The sequence below is a fragment of the Equus quagga genome, chromosome 6, assembly GCF_021613505.1.
Source record: "Equus quagga isolate Etosha38 chromosome 6, UCLA_HA_Equagga_1.0, whole genome shotgun sequence".
Taxonomy (NCBI): Eukaryota; Metazoa; Chordata; class Mammalia; order Perissodactyla; family Equidae; genus Equus; species Equus quagga.
In genome coordinates this window covers 70,960,947-70,979,008 of record NC_060272.1, presented here as the reverse complement: position 1 = coordinate 70,979,008, position 18,062 = coordinate 70,960,947, and the positions used below count along the sequence as shown (strand labels likewise).

The 18,062-nt window shown below is 39.5% G+C and overlaps 1 protein-coding gene across 1 annotated transcript in view; it reads left to right on the top strand.

Annotated features, from left to right (window-relative positions):
• Positions 1-14,017, top strand: part of RXFP2 (relaxin family peptide receptor 2) — a 57,950-nt gene extending 43,933 nt beyond the window's left edge. The window contains exons 14-18 of the mRNA XM_046663756.1: positions 995-1,066; positions 3,701-3,930; positions 4,786-5,196; positions 8,158-8,376; positions 12,797-14,017. Coding sequence (XP_046519712.1) covers positions 995-1,066; positions 3,701-3,930; positions 4,786-5,196; positions 8,158-8,376; positions 12,797-13,056 — 1,192 coding nt within the window. The 3' untranslated portion in view covers positions 13,057-14,017. The remainder of the gene's footprint in view (positions 1-994; positions 1,067-3,700; positions 3,931-4,785; positions 5,197-8,157; positions 8,377-12,796) is intronic.
• Positions 14,018-18,062: the final 4,045 nt, after the last annotated feature.

Here is an 18,062-nt window from a genome sequence, read left to right as displayed (position 1 = left end):
CACACACTTCATGTAAAGCTAAAACTGTGATAAGTCCAGGAGAAAGCTAGAGAGCAAAACCCTCAAAAAGGACTCGAGAGTTTCCTGCAGGAGGGGCCCCATGATGATTCGATGGTATAATTGATCCCCTAAGTTTCATTCCTGATTGCCAAAGGGCAAGGCAATTCCTCTATGAAGGACTCAAGAGGCAAAAGAAAACCTAGAACCATGTCAAGATCCTTATTAAGATTAATCAAAAAGAAACTGAGTGTGAATCAAACATCTTTCAAAGCAAATCTTAAAAGTAAAAGACTTCTTTTTTTTAGAGCATCCACTCTCCATTTATGTTTCCTGAGAACGTGGCAGACTCCCTTAATTCACGGCATCCTAAAGAGGTCTTCAAAGAATCTCTATTTGAAGAAGCTTCTGGATAAATGAGGAATATAGGGGTTACCACTGGAGCCCTCTGAGAACATCTAATGGGGTCTGGAAGAATTAAAGGAATCATGCTTCCCACTGTTGTCTTAGAAAACAATTGTCCTGCATTGGAGGTCCTCTTACAGCTTCCATGGTTTTCTACCCTAAAGACACATAGACAAGGAAGGAATGACTGTATTTAAATCCAGATTCTCACAAAACTCACTTCAGTGATATTCTCGGGTTGGAAAAGTCAGCTCCTTTCTGAAACCCTAAACTCACATGGCATGGTTTATAAAATCAAACCACAGAGCCAATTTCATAATCACACAAATCATCACTGAAATTTTTAAATCAAAGAAATGAATGAAAGAGTTCTATTAGAATGTAATTTTGCATTGAAGTGACAAAATCAGCTCCAACTGACAGGAGGCATAAATAGAAATGGCAATTTTCTAAGATACTTACTGTAAAGTTTTCATCCTAATTTGAGTTGGTAACATAAGATTTTGAAGCATGGTATTTAGGATATGACAAAGAATGCAATTATTAAAGGTTAAACCCTAAAAACATGAAACCTATTGTGCATATTTTGCAGAGACCTGGAAAGGATAGAGATTCCAAATATAAACACGGGAATGTTTCAACCCATGAAGAATCTTTCTCACATGTATGTATGTCTGAAAGAACGGAGAAGAGAGCATGGTGAAATGTTCAGATGTTCTAGTGTAAACTGTCTAATGTATCATTGCAATGTGTTTTTATGCTAGAAAAGTCTTTTTATTGAGAGCTTTTTAATTTTGTCACCTTTGGTCCCTGTTATAATAGAGTTCAATATTATGATGTGCCGACATGAATGACACTTCTCTCTGGAAACACGCTGTTTATCCAATTGAGGCCCAATAAGAGATCAGGGTACCAGAATGCCACATATTACACAAGATGAAGTCACTGGCTAAATGGTACTCAGGAGACCTGGAAAGATTAATTCACTTCACATGAGTGAGCAGTCGGCTGCTCTAAGATTTGAGCCCTTAGGAAGAAAGATGCTATATAAATTCCAGGTGTTGTTACTGTTACTAAGTGCACTACAAAATGGAGGTAATTAATCTTTATAGTAGTTTTTAATAAGTCACTTTAATATATTTGGCTAAAGTGCACTATGTAAGTTGTGTTAATATATGTATTTATGACATGATCATTTCTTTATCAACTGTATAATCTATGTTTCATGATTTCAAAAATTAACCATTGTTATCCACAACAATAGGGAGGATTCGATGTAAGATTACAAGTTGGGTGCAGCAAGTGGATGAAATGGTTGGTGTGAAGGTGCTCTTTTGGGAGAACATTTTGTTTATGTTTGTGCAGTAGGTGTGATTACTAAAAGTCAAGTATTTGATGCGTATCCACATGATTTTCATAATTTCTCTTTCTGTGGCACCAGTAGGGAAATATTTAATGGGGTTATCATTTCCTTGTCGCGGGCAGAGGTGAGGTCTTCTTAGAATAGAGAAATTCAACTTTTTAGAACTTGATGGAGAAGCTGCTGCTTTAAATGTGAACCTCATGTTAAGGTCAAGAAGGACACAATAATTAACATAAAATGTGTTAACTTAGTTACTTCTCTATTAAGTGACCTAGTTGTTCCGTTTTCATCTTCCTTGTCCACCACTTATGGAAACACCTCAACCGCATAACCCCATCCCTTCCACCTGCCAACCGGTGTCATTGTCATGGTGGGAGCAGAGGTTGAACCACTGAGAGACCCTAGCTGGCTCCATCTGAAGACAGTGGACATAAAGGAATCCTGAAAGAACCTAGATGTCAAGCATATGCCAGGGACTCCAGGAAAGAAGAAGAAAACAAAAAAAGTATATGTCAAGTTCCTTTAATTGGATAGATGATATCTGGAAGCTAGATTTGTAAGCTATTGAAGGGCAGGGATTGCCTCCAATTTCTCTTCCTACATACCCAGCACTAAATTATCCATCATTCATTTGCCCAGCTAAGAACTATTTGTTGAGTACTTCCCATGTGCCAGGCACTGTTCTAGATCTGAGAACACAGGGATAAACAGGAGAGAAAATTGTCTGCTCCATGGAGCTTCTATTTAGCGTTGGGAACCAGAAAGTCAACAAGTAAACATATAAATAGTTAACAAACGCTATGAAGAAAAGTATAGCAAGCTAAAGGGATAGAGGGAGGATGTCGATGGTTCACGTAGAAGTCAGAGAGATGTGACATTTGAGCAGACCCTCATGGAGGAGGGAGGGTACAGCCCAGGCAATATCTGGAGAAAGAATCTTCCAGGCGAGGAAAAAGCAAAAGCACCACACTGAGAAGGGGATGAGTCCGGCTAGTTTGAGGATTAAAAGAAGGCCAATGTGTCGAGGTGGAGTGAGCGAGGAAGGTGAGGAGGTGAGGTGGACAGGGGTCCAATCACGGGAGGACTTGCAGCCGTGGCAAAGTAAAGCTTAGCTGAACTTGCTAGTCTAGCAACCGAAGGGGGAGATGACAAAAAAGGATTAGACAAAAAGAAGTTAACTAAAAGAGGAGGTAAAAGAATATAAAAATGGAATGAGTTTTATGGGAGAAAATCCTAAACACACAGGTTTGGGGAATGGCAATAAACCAAATGGCCTGCCCAGTTCAAACCCTTCACAATTGCACACACCTAGATCGTAAATACATTGATCACGAACAAACCTAAATTTTCCTCAAGAAATTGCTTAAGTCCTTCCAGGCCCTGGTAAGAAATCTGTGCTTAAGGCAGCTGCTTCTCCTCCTAGCTGGATTTTCCTAGTCTCAGAGACCCTCCCTTCCTGCCAGTGTCAGGGAAAAGGGGGTAGGTAAGTAAGTTTATTTAAAACTAAGTACAAGACAAGGACATTTTGGTGAGCTACTGTAGGTCCCTTACATCCCAAACCCAAGCCCCTGAATGTTTGCTAGAGACCAATTTAACACTGACACTTTACTTTTTATAATACCCTAGAGAGTAATCCAAGGTGACAGGGAAAATTAGAGTCCCGGAGACTTCCCATTCTCATGTCCTCCCCTGACTCAACTCAGGCAAGCCACGGAATTTCTATGTCCTTTAGGTTCTTCATCTTTAAAAGAGCAGCCCTTTCTAGAGTAACATACTATTTAATGAAGACCTCTGTAACGACATAATCATTACTAAACAAAAATAAACAGACCTAGTGAAGTTGCATACCCAGCAGAGCTGAAGCCCTGACAGGATTGCAACTGTAGTTTCTGTGTCATTGCTGGAAAGTGACTCTTTTTTTCCCTTTAACTTTAGTTATTTCAAAAACTTTCGGTACTGCTCCTATGCTCCCCATGTCCGAATATGTATGCCCTTGACTGACGGCATTTCTTCATTTGAGGACCTCTTGGCTAACAATATCCTCAGAATATTTGTCTGGGTTATAGCTTTCATAACCTGCTTTGGAAATCTTTTTGTCATTGGCATGAGATCTTTCATTAAAGCTGAAAATACGACTCACGCTATGTCCATCAAAATCCTTTGTTGTAAGTATGTTTCCTATCTAAATAGATTTAGGCTATCTTCTGTGAGCTGTGCACTAGACATATATTGGCCTTCTACAAATGGCATTTAATAGGAATTATTTATGCTGGGCAATTTTTTTTCTAAGGATGAAAGTACTGTTTTCTTTGACTGCTCTGTTCTAGATTGCATGAGTTTGCAGTGATCTAGTACTCACATCTGGGGTTATGTCTTGGAACTGGGGTAACAGGGAGTCCATGAATCAAGCGATCGATTCTGCAGGACAGGTTGTGGATTATAAAACTAAGCTTTATTTAACCTTCAATTACAATAGCACCCAGGCTCCTTAAGCCCAGAAAATTATCCCCTTTATTAACCATGCAAGTGATACTTGTATACTTTTGAAAAACTAGCCCCCCACACACACAAAATTACCTCTCCATCACCAAATTTTTTTAATTGTTTTTTTTTCCTTTTTCTCCCCAAAGCCCCCCGGTACATAGTTGTGTATTCTTAGTTGTGGGTCCTTCTAGTTGTGACATGTGGGACGCTGCCTAAGCATGGCTTGATGAGCAGTGCCATGTCCGGGCCCAGGATTCGAACCGATGAAACACTGGGCCGCCTGCAGCAGAGCGCGGGAACCCAACCACTCAGCCATGGGGCCAGCCCCACCATCAATTTTTAAAATTGTACAACAAAGATGCAGCGTGGTGCTTTAGAGATGGTAGTACACCTTTTGAAGTCCATTGGCTTCTAGGTACTATTGAAGGTGTTTACAGTAGTTCATTTAACACAGGATGAAGGAGGTAGACGTAATCAGAATACTAAAACAGCGATGCTGGGAACTACCAACATACACGGTATCACTTCTTCAACAGGTGCGGACTGCCTCATGGGTGTTTATTTGTTCTTCGTCGGCTTTTCCGATATAAAGTACCGCGGGCAGTACCAGAAGTACGCTTTGCTGTGGATGGAGAGTTTGCAGTGCCGCCTCATGGGCTTCCTGGCCATGCTGTCCACCGAAGTCTCCGTCCTGTTGCTGACATACTTGACTCTGGAGAAGTTCCTGGTCATTGTCTTTCCCTTCAGTAACATTCGTCCTGGAAAACGGCAGACTTCGGTCATCCTCATTTGCATCTGGATTGTGGGATTTTTAATAGCTGTGATTCCATTTTGGAACGAGGATTATTTTGGAAACTTTTATGGAAAAAATGGAGTATGTTTCCCACTTTATTATGACCAAACAGAAGATATTGGAAGCAAAGGGTATTCTCTTGGAATTTTCTTAGGTAAATTATATTTTTCATTTCCTGGACAAATGTGATTTTGATAGAAACAGCATACATTTCAGCAAAGGTGTATTTGCCCATTACAGACAGTAAACACATATAGTTAAGACTATGTCCTTTCTTAAAGAAAAGTTCTTGCTGTGCATTTATAGAAGTTTTTATTAAACTTTTATTATAGAGATTTAGTATGGAAAACAAAAACATACTGTCCTGATCTCTGGATGATCTTTTTATTATCCGTAAGACCCATGTTTATACATTCTGACTATGAGCTGGAGGAATTCTAGTTGAGTGCCTTGTCCTGTGACCCTACTAAATTATTTGAGCTCTTTCTGTTTTTTAATCTAGATATGAGCTAGGTAAATAATAATAATAGAATTCTGGAAACTCACTAACAGGAGATTATCCGAACGGAAATGCCAGGAAGGTTTATTGCCTTTTGTAAATGCAGTTCCAAAGACAGCAATATAAGGGTGCTTAATAAAACTTTGCTTTTCACTTTTCTTAATTCCCCCTAACTTTTTAGAAAAGAATATCTTACCTTCTCTGTTACAAATGGATGAAAAGTTTATCCCTTTAATGTTAAAAAACTTTTTTTATTGTCAACGGGTATCTCTCTTGCTTAAAATTAAGGCCGTTCCCATGTCCTCTCTTTAGCTAGAGCAGTGTTATCATTTCAATCCCCGCTTCTCATCTTTTCCTCTCATCTAAGTTGTCAATAATCTGTCGTCCTTTCCTTTTCATCAAAGATTTTTCATCAAAATATGCCTCTGTCTTCTGTTTCCTCCAGTCTCTATCTACTGCTATTATCTTCATTTACAACCTTACTGCCTCAACCCTGAAGTATTACATTAGCCCTTGCTGGTCTTTTGTCCTCTGTGGCCTTCTCTCTCTTCAGTACCTGAGAACTGAAAGGACTGTGCATGCCTCTGCTCAGAGACCTTCAATGACTCCCTCCTTCTAACCAAGATCAAGTTTAAACTAGTCATTTAGAGCCCATCCCAAAATGGCCCTAACCACCATTTCCAGCTCTTCTCCGTCTATTCCTTCTCTTATTCCTCTGAAAAATAAAACACTTTATTTCCACCATTTTAATAACACTGCCATGTTTTATAGCTACTTTTTCATGGATATGTCACTCCCAGGATATTGTAAGCCATTCCTAGTATAAGTGCACTTCATGGCGAGCCTCCCTCCCACACACATACGCGCACACACAACATTACACTCATTGATTCCACAAGCATTTATTAAGCACCTACTATAGGCCAAGAACTATTTTGGGTACTGGAGAGACAACAGATTGGCCCTCACAGACCTGCAGCCAGAAAGGAGAATGAAGACAAGTAAACAAGTCCTTACGTCACAGACTGACGAATGCCACCAAGGAGGAGTACAGGGTGTTCTAGGAGCCCCAGATCTGAGGACTGGGGAAGGCTTCCCAGTAGAAATGAATCCAAACTGAGATCCAAAGGATGAGGAGGCGTTAGGCAAGAGAAGGCAGAGGCTGAGTTCCAGAAAAAGACATAGTGGATTTAGAGGCCCAAAGCCAGGGATCAGACCCAGATGAAGGGCGAAAGAAGTTCAGTGTGGCTAGACCTTTCAGGTAAGGCATGGGGGTCGGCCGAAAGGGTTTTAGCACCTGCGATATATTCCAGGTAGATAAAGAGATAATAATATATACACACGCACACATCATCTACATATACATGGCTTATCTGTGAGAGAAGGAGTCTCAGAGCCCTTTTTTCTGTTTAAAGAATATAAGAAAACACAGTTTTTAAATTAATTTTTTATTTTAGAATAGATTTAGATTTAGAGAAAATTGCAGGATACTACGGTTTCCATATACCCATCACCCAGTTTCTCCTCCTGTTAACATCTCCCATTCCTACGGTACTTTCAGAAGGTGCATTTTTGATACTTTCCATAAATCTGTTTTCAGAATTTGTACCAGAGGATCATCTTAAACCATCACTTTATTTTATTCTTAACTAAACTTTCTGACAAGAGGCCTAAGATAAATCAATTTTATAAAATTCCATTGTATGGCTTTATAATGAGATTCCATGGAATATGAAATGTTTTGGATAAAAACAACAGAACACCTTAAACTTAAAGTATTTTCCCCAGACTTCACCAGTCTTACAGACAGTCTAATTCAGATGAACATTTTTTAAACAATTTTGAAATTATATGCAAATTTGATGTTCACTATAAGGAATAACAGGATCACTCAGGATTTTTATTATAGCAAAATAGAACAAAGTAGAAGTCAACATTATAGGATAGTGATATTAAGGGAGAATCTTCTAAATGTATTTGACCCTAAAAGAGGGATTCATATAGTTGAATTTTTTATTTTTTCTGCCCTTTTTTCCTAAAACAAGTCTAAAAGGTTTTGAATTTTAGTTTAAATTACTGTAAGCAATCTAAAGAAAAATAAACAAAGCTTTATTTCTGTTCTACGTATTATTTTTATTTAGGACCTAAAAACATGAGAAATCATGTTTTTAAGGCTATTATCTCCTTGATATTCTAAAGTTATCCTATTCATATTTATACGATAAAGGAACGGGGTCATATTTACTTGTTGAGATGTACATATGATTGCAGTAATCCCTTAAAAGAGCTAAAAATGAAAATAGCTTTTTTTCTGTTCTAAAAAAGCTAAAATTTACCTCACGATATACCTAGATCTGAATTTCAGAAGTCTATAATTCTTCACAAAGGGTTTATGTATTTGAAATATCTTTTTGATCTGGCAAACACAATTCCTTATCTTATTTCGAGCTTATAGCCTTGGATTCAAAGTTTTAGCTGTTTACCACCTGGCTTATACAGAAGAATGCTTCTTGGAAATGCAGTGTAAGAGGCACCATACTGAGCATCTAAGTGACACAATATTTTTACTGTTGATTTCTACACCTGAGATGTTAAGAGGTGTGCTTTTCCCAACAGGTGTGAACTTGCTGGCTTTTCTCATCATTGTGTTTTCCTATATTATTATGTTCTGTTCCATTCAAAAAACTGCCTTGCAGACTTCAGAAGTGAGGAATCACATTGGAAGAGAGGTGGCTGTTGCAAATCGTTTCTTTTTTATAGTGTTCTCTGATGCCATCTGCTGGATTCCTGTATTTGTAGTTAAAATTCTATCCCTCTTCCGGGTGGAAATACCAGGTCAGTTCCTTCTATTATTCCCAAGTACAAAGTGCCTTCTTACCCTCCTTGTCTGACAAGAACAGAATACCGTGCCTTCCATATGGTAAATTCTCCATAAATACCAACAAGTTCAAAACAAAGAGTTATTATTTCCCTCAGTGTTTTATAATCAGTATTCTAAGATAGAAATGGGGTCTTGATGCAAACCAGAGAAGAGTAGTCAGAAAAAGAGGAACTAGAGAAAAACTAAGTCTTAGTGTCTTATTTCTACCTGAGCTAGATGGTGGTTGTTAGCCAGGAGTACACATATGAAAACAAACTATACAGGCCCAGGTTCCATCCTGGCCTCTGGATTTAGTCTCTAAGGAGTTATGGCCTACACACGGGTGTTTTGGAAAAGCTCCCCCTGTGATTCTGAGGCACACACCCCTGTTAACAGCCACCAGTCTATCTCATGGTCCCAGCCAAGTGGTTGTCACACTGAGCTCTGTGGAGTGCTAGATGATCCACATTAGTGCTTCATCCAGAAGGCCAGGCTCCTCACACACACCCCTACTTCATTAGTTAGGGGTTTGCTTGAGACCCTTTCTGGAACCTAGAAATTACAACCATCCTACAGCCCAAGGCTTTAGCCTGACTCTCAGTGAAACAGAGTTTGGGGTAATCTTCAACTCATTGATTCAGCCTATTGCCAACCTATTTTGGGAGCTCATCTAGGGCAGGAACTGTGTCTTATTCATGTTGGTACCCCAGTGTCAAGCATGAGGTTGACACATTGTAAGCCCTTATAAAAGAGTGGTGAATGTGCAGCCACAAACTGCTGCAACAATTTATGTCCCTCTGGCTTGTGCACAAAGTCATGGGAGGTCTTGTAAAATGCCTCACTGCAAAATGACACACAACGTCCACAGCATCCCCTAAATCCGTCAGCTTGTCTCACAACAGGCCATAGATGTCCCTCGAGCCATGCAAGGCGGGGAAACAGAGATGGGGAGGGAGATCACAGCTGACTACTTGGGAGCCTTTGCTAAGTAGCAAGAGCAGAAGCCCCAAGATATGTGTGAGACCACTCAGGGAGAGCCAGCTGTACGTGAGGAGCAGAGTTAGCTAAATATTAATGGTCACAGATGGGAAACTCCACAAACAGTCTCCAGTCTACTGCAACTTCCTAGACATCTCAATTTTTATATCCTAACATTTTAAATTCGGCAGGACGAAAATGTCCTTTGGCCTCCATTGCTCATGGAATAAAGCCCAAAGGTGGGGATTAACATTAAAACATTTCTCCCCTCCCACCCTACCCTCATATTCTGTGATCCAGGCCCATTAGAATTATTTGGCTTTTTTTCCTGCACCTTTTTGATGTCTTGCCATTGCTGAAGCTGTTGTCTCCACCTGGATTGTACTTTCAACATGCAAAATTCTAGCCTACTAAACACCCCTTCTCATCCTCCAAGGGTCAACCCAAATACTCCCTCTTTCATGATCCAAACCTCTCTCCAGCCTATTCCCATCTAACCCAGTTGCTTAAATGGCTATTACATTTTGTTTGCGCTTTGTTTATTAAACTCATATCAGTGTTATTTTTTAATGTATTTTTTGCTCCCTTCAGATTATAAACTTCTGGAGGGTAGGGACAATGTCTCACTTATCTTTCCACGGTGCTTTTCACATAACATTATTTAATAAATGCTTTTTCAATGAAAGATGCTGAGCTGGTCCGACACTGGTGGAACAGGTGGGATTTGTCTCATCAACCTCCGCAGCTCCTCTTTCCACAACTTTTGATGTCCTTCCTCACACCAGGCACTCACTTCTCCTGGATGTGGGAGGAGGCAGCCTTGTGTAGTAGAAGGACCAAGGGAGGCAGGAGTCCCGGGTTCCTGTCCTGACCGTGGCATTGACAAGTTGAGGGAAGGGAGAGACGACATAAATTTATTTCTCTTTATATAAGGGGTCAACAGATTTCTGCCAAGGCCTCTCTCTTTGGCTTGCAGATGGCTGCCTTCGCAATGTGTCCTCACGTGATCTTTCCTCTGCACAACCCACAATGTCTCCATGTGTGTCCACGCTTCCTCTTCTTATAAGGACACCTGTCAGATTGGAATAAGGCCCACCCTCATGGCCTCATTTTAACTTAATTACATTTTTAAAGGCCCTGTCTCCAAACACAGTCACATTCTGAGGGACTTTGGGTTAGGACTTCAACATCTGAATTTGGGGAGACACAATTTGGCCCATAATACTCTCTAATTTTTAATCAGGAGATGTCTGGTGATCAAGGGTATCTGACAGCAGCAAGAGTTATTATCATCCTTGGAGAGTCTCAGACATTTCAGATCATGATAGGGACTTAGAACAAGAGAAAACAAAAAGGCCTTGTGAAAACATTCATGGGCCACACATCAGTCTATCTCTACATTTATAGTTCAATACTTTGAGGTTTGTCTTGAATACCTCAGAAGACCTAGGAGAGAAGTCTTTATCACATATGACTAAGACCCTTCTTGCCTGTCCAGCTTCCCATGGTGCTGTAGGAAATGCTGCCCTCACTGGCCTAGACCCATCCTGTCCCCATGTTGCAAGAACTCTGGGGTCTGCTCCCTCACAGCATATCACTGACAGTACATGGGATCAGCCCAACAGATAAGCCAGCTTTAGCTCTCCTGTCTCAGAACTCACTGCACACCTGACATTGGTGAGTCGCCCGAGACTGAATAGGAAGTCTCATTCCTGCTCACAATTTTCTTTGGGGACACAACAGACAAGAAGCAACTTTGTCTTGTTTCACTTTGTTTGTCATCAATTATGAACGGTTCATGTCATCTAATTTTTTTTAAACTAAAGACAAGTAATATAGTAATTAAAACTTTATTTAAGAAATCTAAGGGGCCAACCTCGTGGCCAAGTGGTTAATAAGTTCACGCACTCCTCTGCGGTGGCCCAGAGTTTCCCCGGTTCAGATCCTGGGTGCAGACATGGCACCACTCGTCAGGCTACATTGAGACAGCGTCCCACATGCCAGAACTAGAAGGACCTGCCACTAGGATATACAACTATGTATGGGGGGGATTTGGGGAGATAAAGCAGAAAAAAAAAAGATTGGCAACAGTTCTTAGCTCAGGTGCCAATCTTTAAAAAAAAAAAGAAATCTAAGATATGCTAAAGATGGATATTTTATTTCCATATTCTTTACAATTAAAAGAAATAAGGACTATAACGAGAAGATGGGATGAAGAAAGAGGAAGGCAAACGTGGAAAAAGGAGAAGGGAGAGATAAGAGGAAAGCAGGAGAGAGAGAGAGGAGGGAAGGAAGCAATGGGAGAAATGGAAAGAGAAAGAGAAAAACCTAAAGGACGGAAGGAAGAAAGCAGGGCGAAGAAGAACAAGTGACCATGTTCAAAGGATCAGAAAGTTATGAGGTGGGGAGGAGGAGAGGGCAGGAAAGGAGAGTGAGAGAGAAAGTATCACTGGTCTTACCATCCAGCTTTTCACCTGAGCTGGGAGTTCTCAGAAGTTTCAAAGATATGGGAGGAGGCAGCCTTGGTGGTGGGGCTGGACAACCTCAGGTGTTAGTGCTGAAAAGCCCACTCCAGGCCAGCCCCCTGACTTCAGTCAAATAAGTCATCATCAGTGCCCTTTCACAGATAAGGCAGTTGAGGTCTGGGGAGCTTAGGTGACTTGCCACAGTCACATAGCTAAGAAGTGTCAGATCTGAGGAGCAGGTTGCATTGAAGGGGGAAAATACATGTCACTATAACCAAGTAAATGATGTCCTCAGAAAGCACACTATCATCCCAAATTTCTCCCCACAAAGAACTTTTTGCAGCATCTTTCCTTTAATATTCTATTAGTATTTGTAAGGCTTCACACAAAAGAAATTCACTAAGTTTGGAGATGAATTATTTCTTGCTCTTCAAATCTTCAGACTCTACTCTGAACAGGAGAGTTGGAATCTGAGGGTGGGGCAATGAGGCCCTCAGGACTGGAGTTCAAACCAAGGTCGGATCTGACCCTGGACCAGAAGTTTCCTGAACAATGTTCTATTGATTAAGAATTATTTCCTCATTTTCTTATTTTTCTATAAAGAAAGGCAAAGAAAAATACATTATATATCAATTTATATAAACGTATAATATATTAAATAAAAATATATATCAATATATAACAGTTTATGAAGTGTTTTCACATATTTTCTCTCATTTGGTCACACAACAACCTACAAAGTAGTTACTCAAATTCAGAAAAGTTAAATAGTAGGACTTTGAATTCATAACTCCTATGCTTTTCCAACAAAATGACTTTCTATAAGGTGAGAGAAAACTTAAGTGAATTAGGTAGCCCTTTCAAAAATAGCATTGAATACAAAGTGTTATGTGTGTTTTGTGTCTATGTAAAATTTCAACTTCTGTTTTTCACACTTCGTTTCCTTCTGCAGGCACAATCACTTCCTGGATAGTCATTTTTTTCCTTCCGGTAAACAGTGCCTTGAACCCAATCCTCTACACTCTCACGACCAGCTTTTTCAAGGATAAATTGAAACAACTGTTGCACAAACATCGGAGGAAATCGATTTTCAAAACTAAAAAAAAAAGTTTATCTACATCCATTGTGTGGACAGATGACTCCTCTTCACTTAAACTTGGTATTTTGAACAAAATAACCCTTGGGGACAGTATAGTGAAACCAATTTCCTAGCAATGGTTTTGAATCACTAGACTTTCAATGGACTACCTAAAACAAGGTATAGCATTTGGAAGATGATGTCTGCAATGCTTTTCACCTTTACCAGTAGCAAATCTTTCTGCAAGGAGAGCACAGCAGAGTGACTTCTGGCACTGCATCCCAATGGCAGCTGTACTATTTGTCAACTGTGCTAAGAACTGTACCTAAGGATTCTTCTCTCCCTTACATGCTTGAAATGCACAAGTGAATCCATATATAATAGGCTGATATGCAGTTGATCTCTAGCTCATCAGCACTACCAACCTACCAGTGAATGCCCACATGTTGGCACTGCGTGATCTGCTTTTAAATCCAGTTGCACTATCCATAAAATAAAAACATTCAAGACATCTAATTCCAGTGTGGCCATAACAACATAAGCCTAACATCTCTCTTCTTGCTTTTTTATTGTCAAATGAAACCCTCAGCATCCTGCTGAACTGATAACAAAGGATTTCCGAGATGTTCACCCACCTTAAGTCCTGCCCTATGGAGGTGAGCAGAATAGCAACTTTGAAAGCAGAACTTCATACAAGATTCCTTGTCCAACATATGATCAGAGAGGCACACCGACAAAGCCTAGAATCAGTCACCTTCTTGGCTTTTACTTAATGTCAAAAGAGCTGAGATCTTAAGATTTTTTTTTAAGGGTGCCCAGGCCACAAAGGAAATTTGGACACCTCAACAGCCAAAAACTACATTTTAATATGTTTTTAAGCATAATTTCTTTCGAGGAGTCTCCCTATTGCTGGAACGTTCTGCCTTCATGGAGCACACAGAAAAGATGTGTGCAAGGAGATTTAAGAATAGCGGTTTGATTTGAGACCACTTGCTTACTCAGATAAATTCCTATTGTTTTTAACAAAAGGGCCAATAAGTTTGGACTTATTTTTTGAAAATGAAGGGTAAATGTGAAGGCCTGGACATGTTTTTATATTGAAAGTTTAAATGTGAAAAAAAGAATCAGGTAAATAAAACTATATTTTGCATTTGTCTATATATTATTTTAACAAAGACCATAGACAGGGCTTATTGACTATTACCCATGCTTTTCCTGATAGAGAATATGGTGAGGAAACAGCAACTCAGTTAACAAAAGACATCTTAAATTTGTCTTTCTCTTTCCCCTTTTTCCAAAGCATGAGGCAGTAACTTAATTTCTTTACTCTCACTTCATTCTGAGTTCCTTTAAGAGATGAAATATAAGCAGCCAACTGAGAACAGCAGATCACCTCCTATCACATACTAAATGGATGCCCTTTTATCCAGTAACATCCAGGAAAGAGTCTCAGAGCTTATGTGTCACAGCTGTTCCAGTAATTTACCTGTTATTACTTAATATTGACTAAGACCATCATGTGAGTCCCTTCATTTTGATCAAGAGAGATATTTCTCACATCGGTGAAATATTTGCATTAGGATTCTACAAATAATGTACTAAAATAAAGTAGGCTGCCCTTTTTCTTTATGGTTTCAATCTTTTCTCCGTCTTGTCTCTTCACTATGATTAGTTGCTTCCCAACTTGTTTTCTGTGGTCTCTGACATTTTCTTAAATGTCCTTTACCAGTTCTTGATCATCATACGATTTATTTCCTAGTATATTTCCCAACATCGGGAGCATAAACAAGGAATAGACCCTGAGCCTAGCGTATTTCAATCTCAGCACAAATGTGTGTCTCCTCTTCTTGAAAAACACCAAGCATGGCCCATGAACCAAGCATCCAGGAACTGTGTTCGTGAACGTCTGGGCCCTTGCTATTGAGCCGTGGACCTGAGGAGAAGCACAAGGTCAGATGCGTCAGGGAAGCTGGCAGCATAATACACAGAAAAATAGAAGCTATATATTGGTCAGCAGCATGCCAACAAATAGTATAAAATTGAATTCTAATAGCTTATTGATTTCCAATTTAATTCTGTACTGCTATAAAAATAGAAAACTATGAGAAATATGTTTGATTTTAGCAAATAATAGTCTTTCATCTGGATTATGTGAGGTCTTTTGTGTTAGATCAGATGTTTTCTAAAGCCAGTATTTCTGTGTGGTTATGAAAATACCACCTCTGTTTGTGAACCATCTTCCACAGAAATATAAACGTCACTCCAGAATTTAAGATAGACTGCTCTACCTCTGAGTGGGAGAGAGTGAGGGCAAACTGCCTGATCCACAACCCCGCCATGCATCTGTGTGTGATGACATCAAGTGTACAAAAAGAGGGTGCATGGTTTATCTGCGTTAGGGATAGCTGGGCTTATTTACATCACTTTGTTTGATTCTTAAGATTTATTTCCAATTAAAATTAAAAATAGTTTATGCCCAATGCAGTTGCTGAAATAGCTTTTTGATAGCCAGGGGCTTTAAAAGAAATCACACATATCTGAGCTTACGTACACAGGCAGCGGTATCACTTTCCCCCACCTGCATCTTGCACCCCAACTCTTCAGCTTCGTTCACCTGCTCTCTCTAGCATCATGGAGCCACAAAAGCAGACCTATCACCCCAGTGTTTGTCTCTTACTGATGACTCCAGTGTCAGCTCAAGTCAGTATTTGGCAACTTGCTACATATCTATTCAGGCTACATTTTCAAGAATTTATCTCACTCAAGGTGATTCTTCACTCTGCTTTACCATCCTTCAGTTCGTAAGCACTGCAGAGATCCAGAGAGTGCGCGTGACAGAAATGAGAAAAGGTAAAGCGTCACCAATCATATCCACCCTATTGTTTTATAAATGCTCCTGGGGGTCTGATGAAAATGTATTTTCCAAAATTAACAATGAATACATGTAAGACATACTTTTTTTCAGTTTTTGCTGCACAGCATAAATGGGCATATGGTTCTGTTTAATAAGTAATCTTAGGCAACTTTACTGAAAAAACAAGGTATTGAAGATAAGTATTTGTGTTTTCTTATTCCTTTACCCTGGTGAATAAGAAAAAGTGATTACAAAGATCCCTCTTTATATTTATCTGTTTATATATTTATCTGTTTATATGTCCATGCCTGATATCCTGTTCATGAAAGATAGAAGATGCATATTTAATAATGATAATGTTTATTTCTGACCCAGGGAAATGAAATGAAATTAGAATATTCTCTTTTTAAATGGCCTTTTGGTAGAAAATCTCAAAAGTCTTGAGAAATCCTTCCCAAAGCCCTGGAAGCTGATTGAAACCTGTTACTCCTTGACTTCATTACACTGGTCTTCAGGATGTTTCTTAACATGACACATATGGGAGAAATTAATTACAAATGAAGAGATAGAAAATAACAAGACCAAGAGGTAAAATTGCGGATCCAGGAATGGAGATCTGCTGCTGTCTGAACGGCCTGGCCCCCGCCTATGGTGACACCTCTTACCTCTAGGACTTGAACAAACTCACAACTATTTTGAGTTATAAACTCAGAGCTAGTTTAAATACAAGGAAGAAATCATTTTCCGGACTGTCTGGGAACCAATAAAACTTTCACTTTTTTACTGATTTTCCATCCGCTGTAACTGAGTTTCCTTAAGATCATATCTTGTAAACCGATGGGTCGTCCCAGTTCTGAGAAGATCTATAATTTGGATTAAACTATTTGCTGAAGGTCCATGTAGATTAAAAATCCAAAAGTTTACATAAAGTTCAAGGATCATCCGATTCTCAATTCCCCTGGGATATTACAGACTTTTCAGGAAGAATCAATGCAGGTCACCAGTGTGCAGAAATTCACTTTTTCCACTGGATGCTTGCAGGGCCCCATTCTATTCTGGAAAGAATACTGAGACAAAGCCTCAGGCAATGAAGTTTTTCTAAGGCATGGCAGATTACAACAGTATAGCAGTAAGTACAGCTTAAAAATTAGGTAACCTGTTGCAAGCAAAATCTAGGAATGCAGAGATTTGGTAATTAACAAGCAACAGTTTTAACTACAAATCATAGACTGGTCTTTTCACATAAGTGTATAAAAAGATCTACTATCACCTACATTATCCTTTAAAACAGACACAAATGCACAGACGTGTGCAGCACTTAGACTGGGTCTACTCTTGTGAAAAGGGGGCAAAGAGACAATGACATATCTAATTTCCCCACAGAAGCAAGATAGAACGAGTGGTTCTTGACCCACCATGGGTCTCTGCCTCAAATCTTGTACCATCAACCATGAACTCCCTCCCCTGTATCATCAACCTTTCCCTCTGTCTGCTGGCTCTTTCCTTTCAGCTCAGATTTCTCACATCTGAAAGAACAGTCCTACCATCCTACACCTTCCTTTAGCATCTGTCGTATTCTCACCTTCTCTTTATAGCTAAACATTTTGAAAGAATGGCAAACTTTTGTCATCAGTGCTTTGGCTCCTCAACAACTGAATGCCTCCACCCCTACCAGTCCACTGAGGCTGTCCTTGTTAAGATCTCCACGACAACTCAATGGACATTGTCCTTTCTTTAACTACATCACCTGTCTAAAGAATTTGTCACTGATGACTACTTCCTCCTTTGACTCCTCTCTCTGAATGAAGGACACCACTCTCTCCTCTTGTACACTGCTTCACTGGAACTTCCTTCTAACACCTTTATGAATTTTCTCTTCCTGTTCTTGTCCCATAAACTTATAAATAAGTTTCTAGGGTTTTACTCTTGGCTCCCTGTTCTTTGCCCTCCGTGCATCCCTCCCTGGCTTCAACCTCTCTATGGCTTTTGTAAATTAATTTTTTTAAACTCACTTTAAAAAAATAAATACAAATAGAAGGAGCTTATTTTGATGGTTCTTACTAAATCTTGACACTTATTTTTTAATCTCCTCCACCAAGTGTACAGCAATTTTTGTTGAAATTTCTAACCTCCCTAATGAGAATCAGCTATTCTCTCAAACTCATCCAGAAGTGGTGCATTTTCACATGTTTAATTAATATGGGTTCAAAACTCAACAAAATTATTTGTTTGAAAGATTTTTCAACAGGATAGAAAATTCCATAATCTTAAATTACCTAAGTGGCC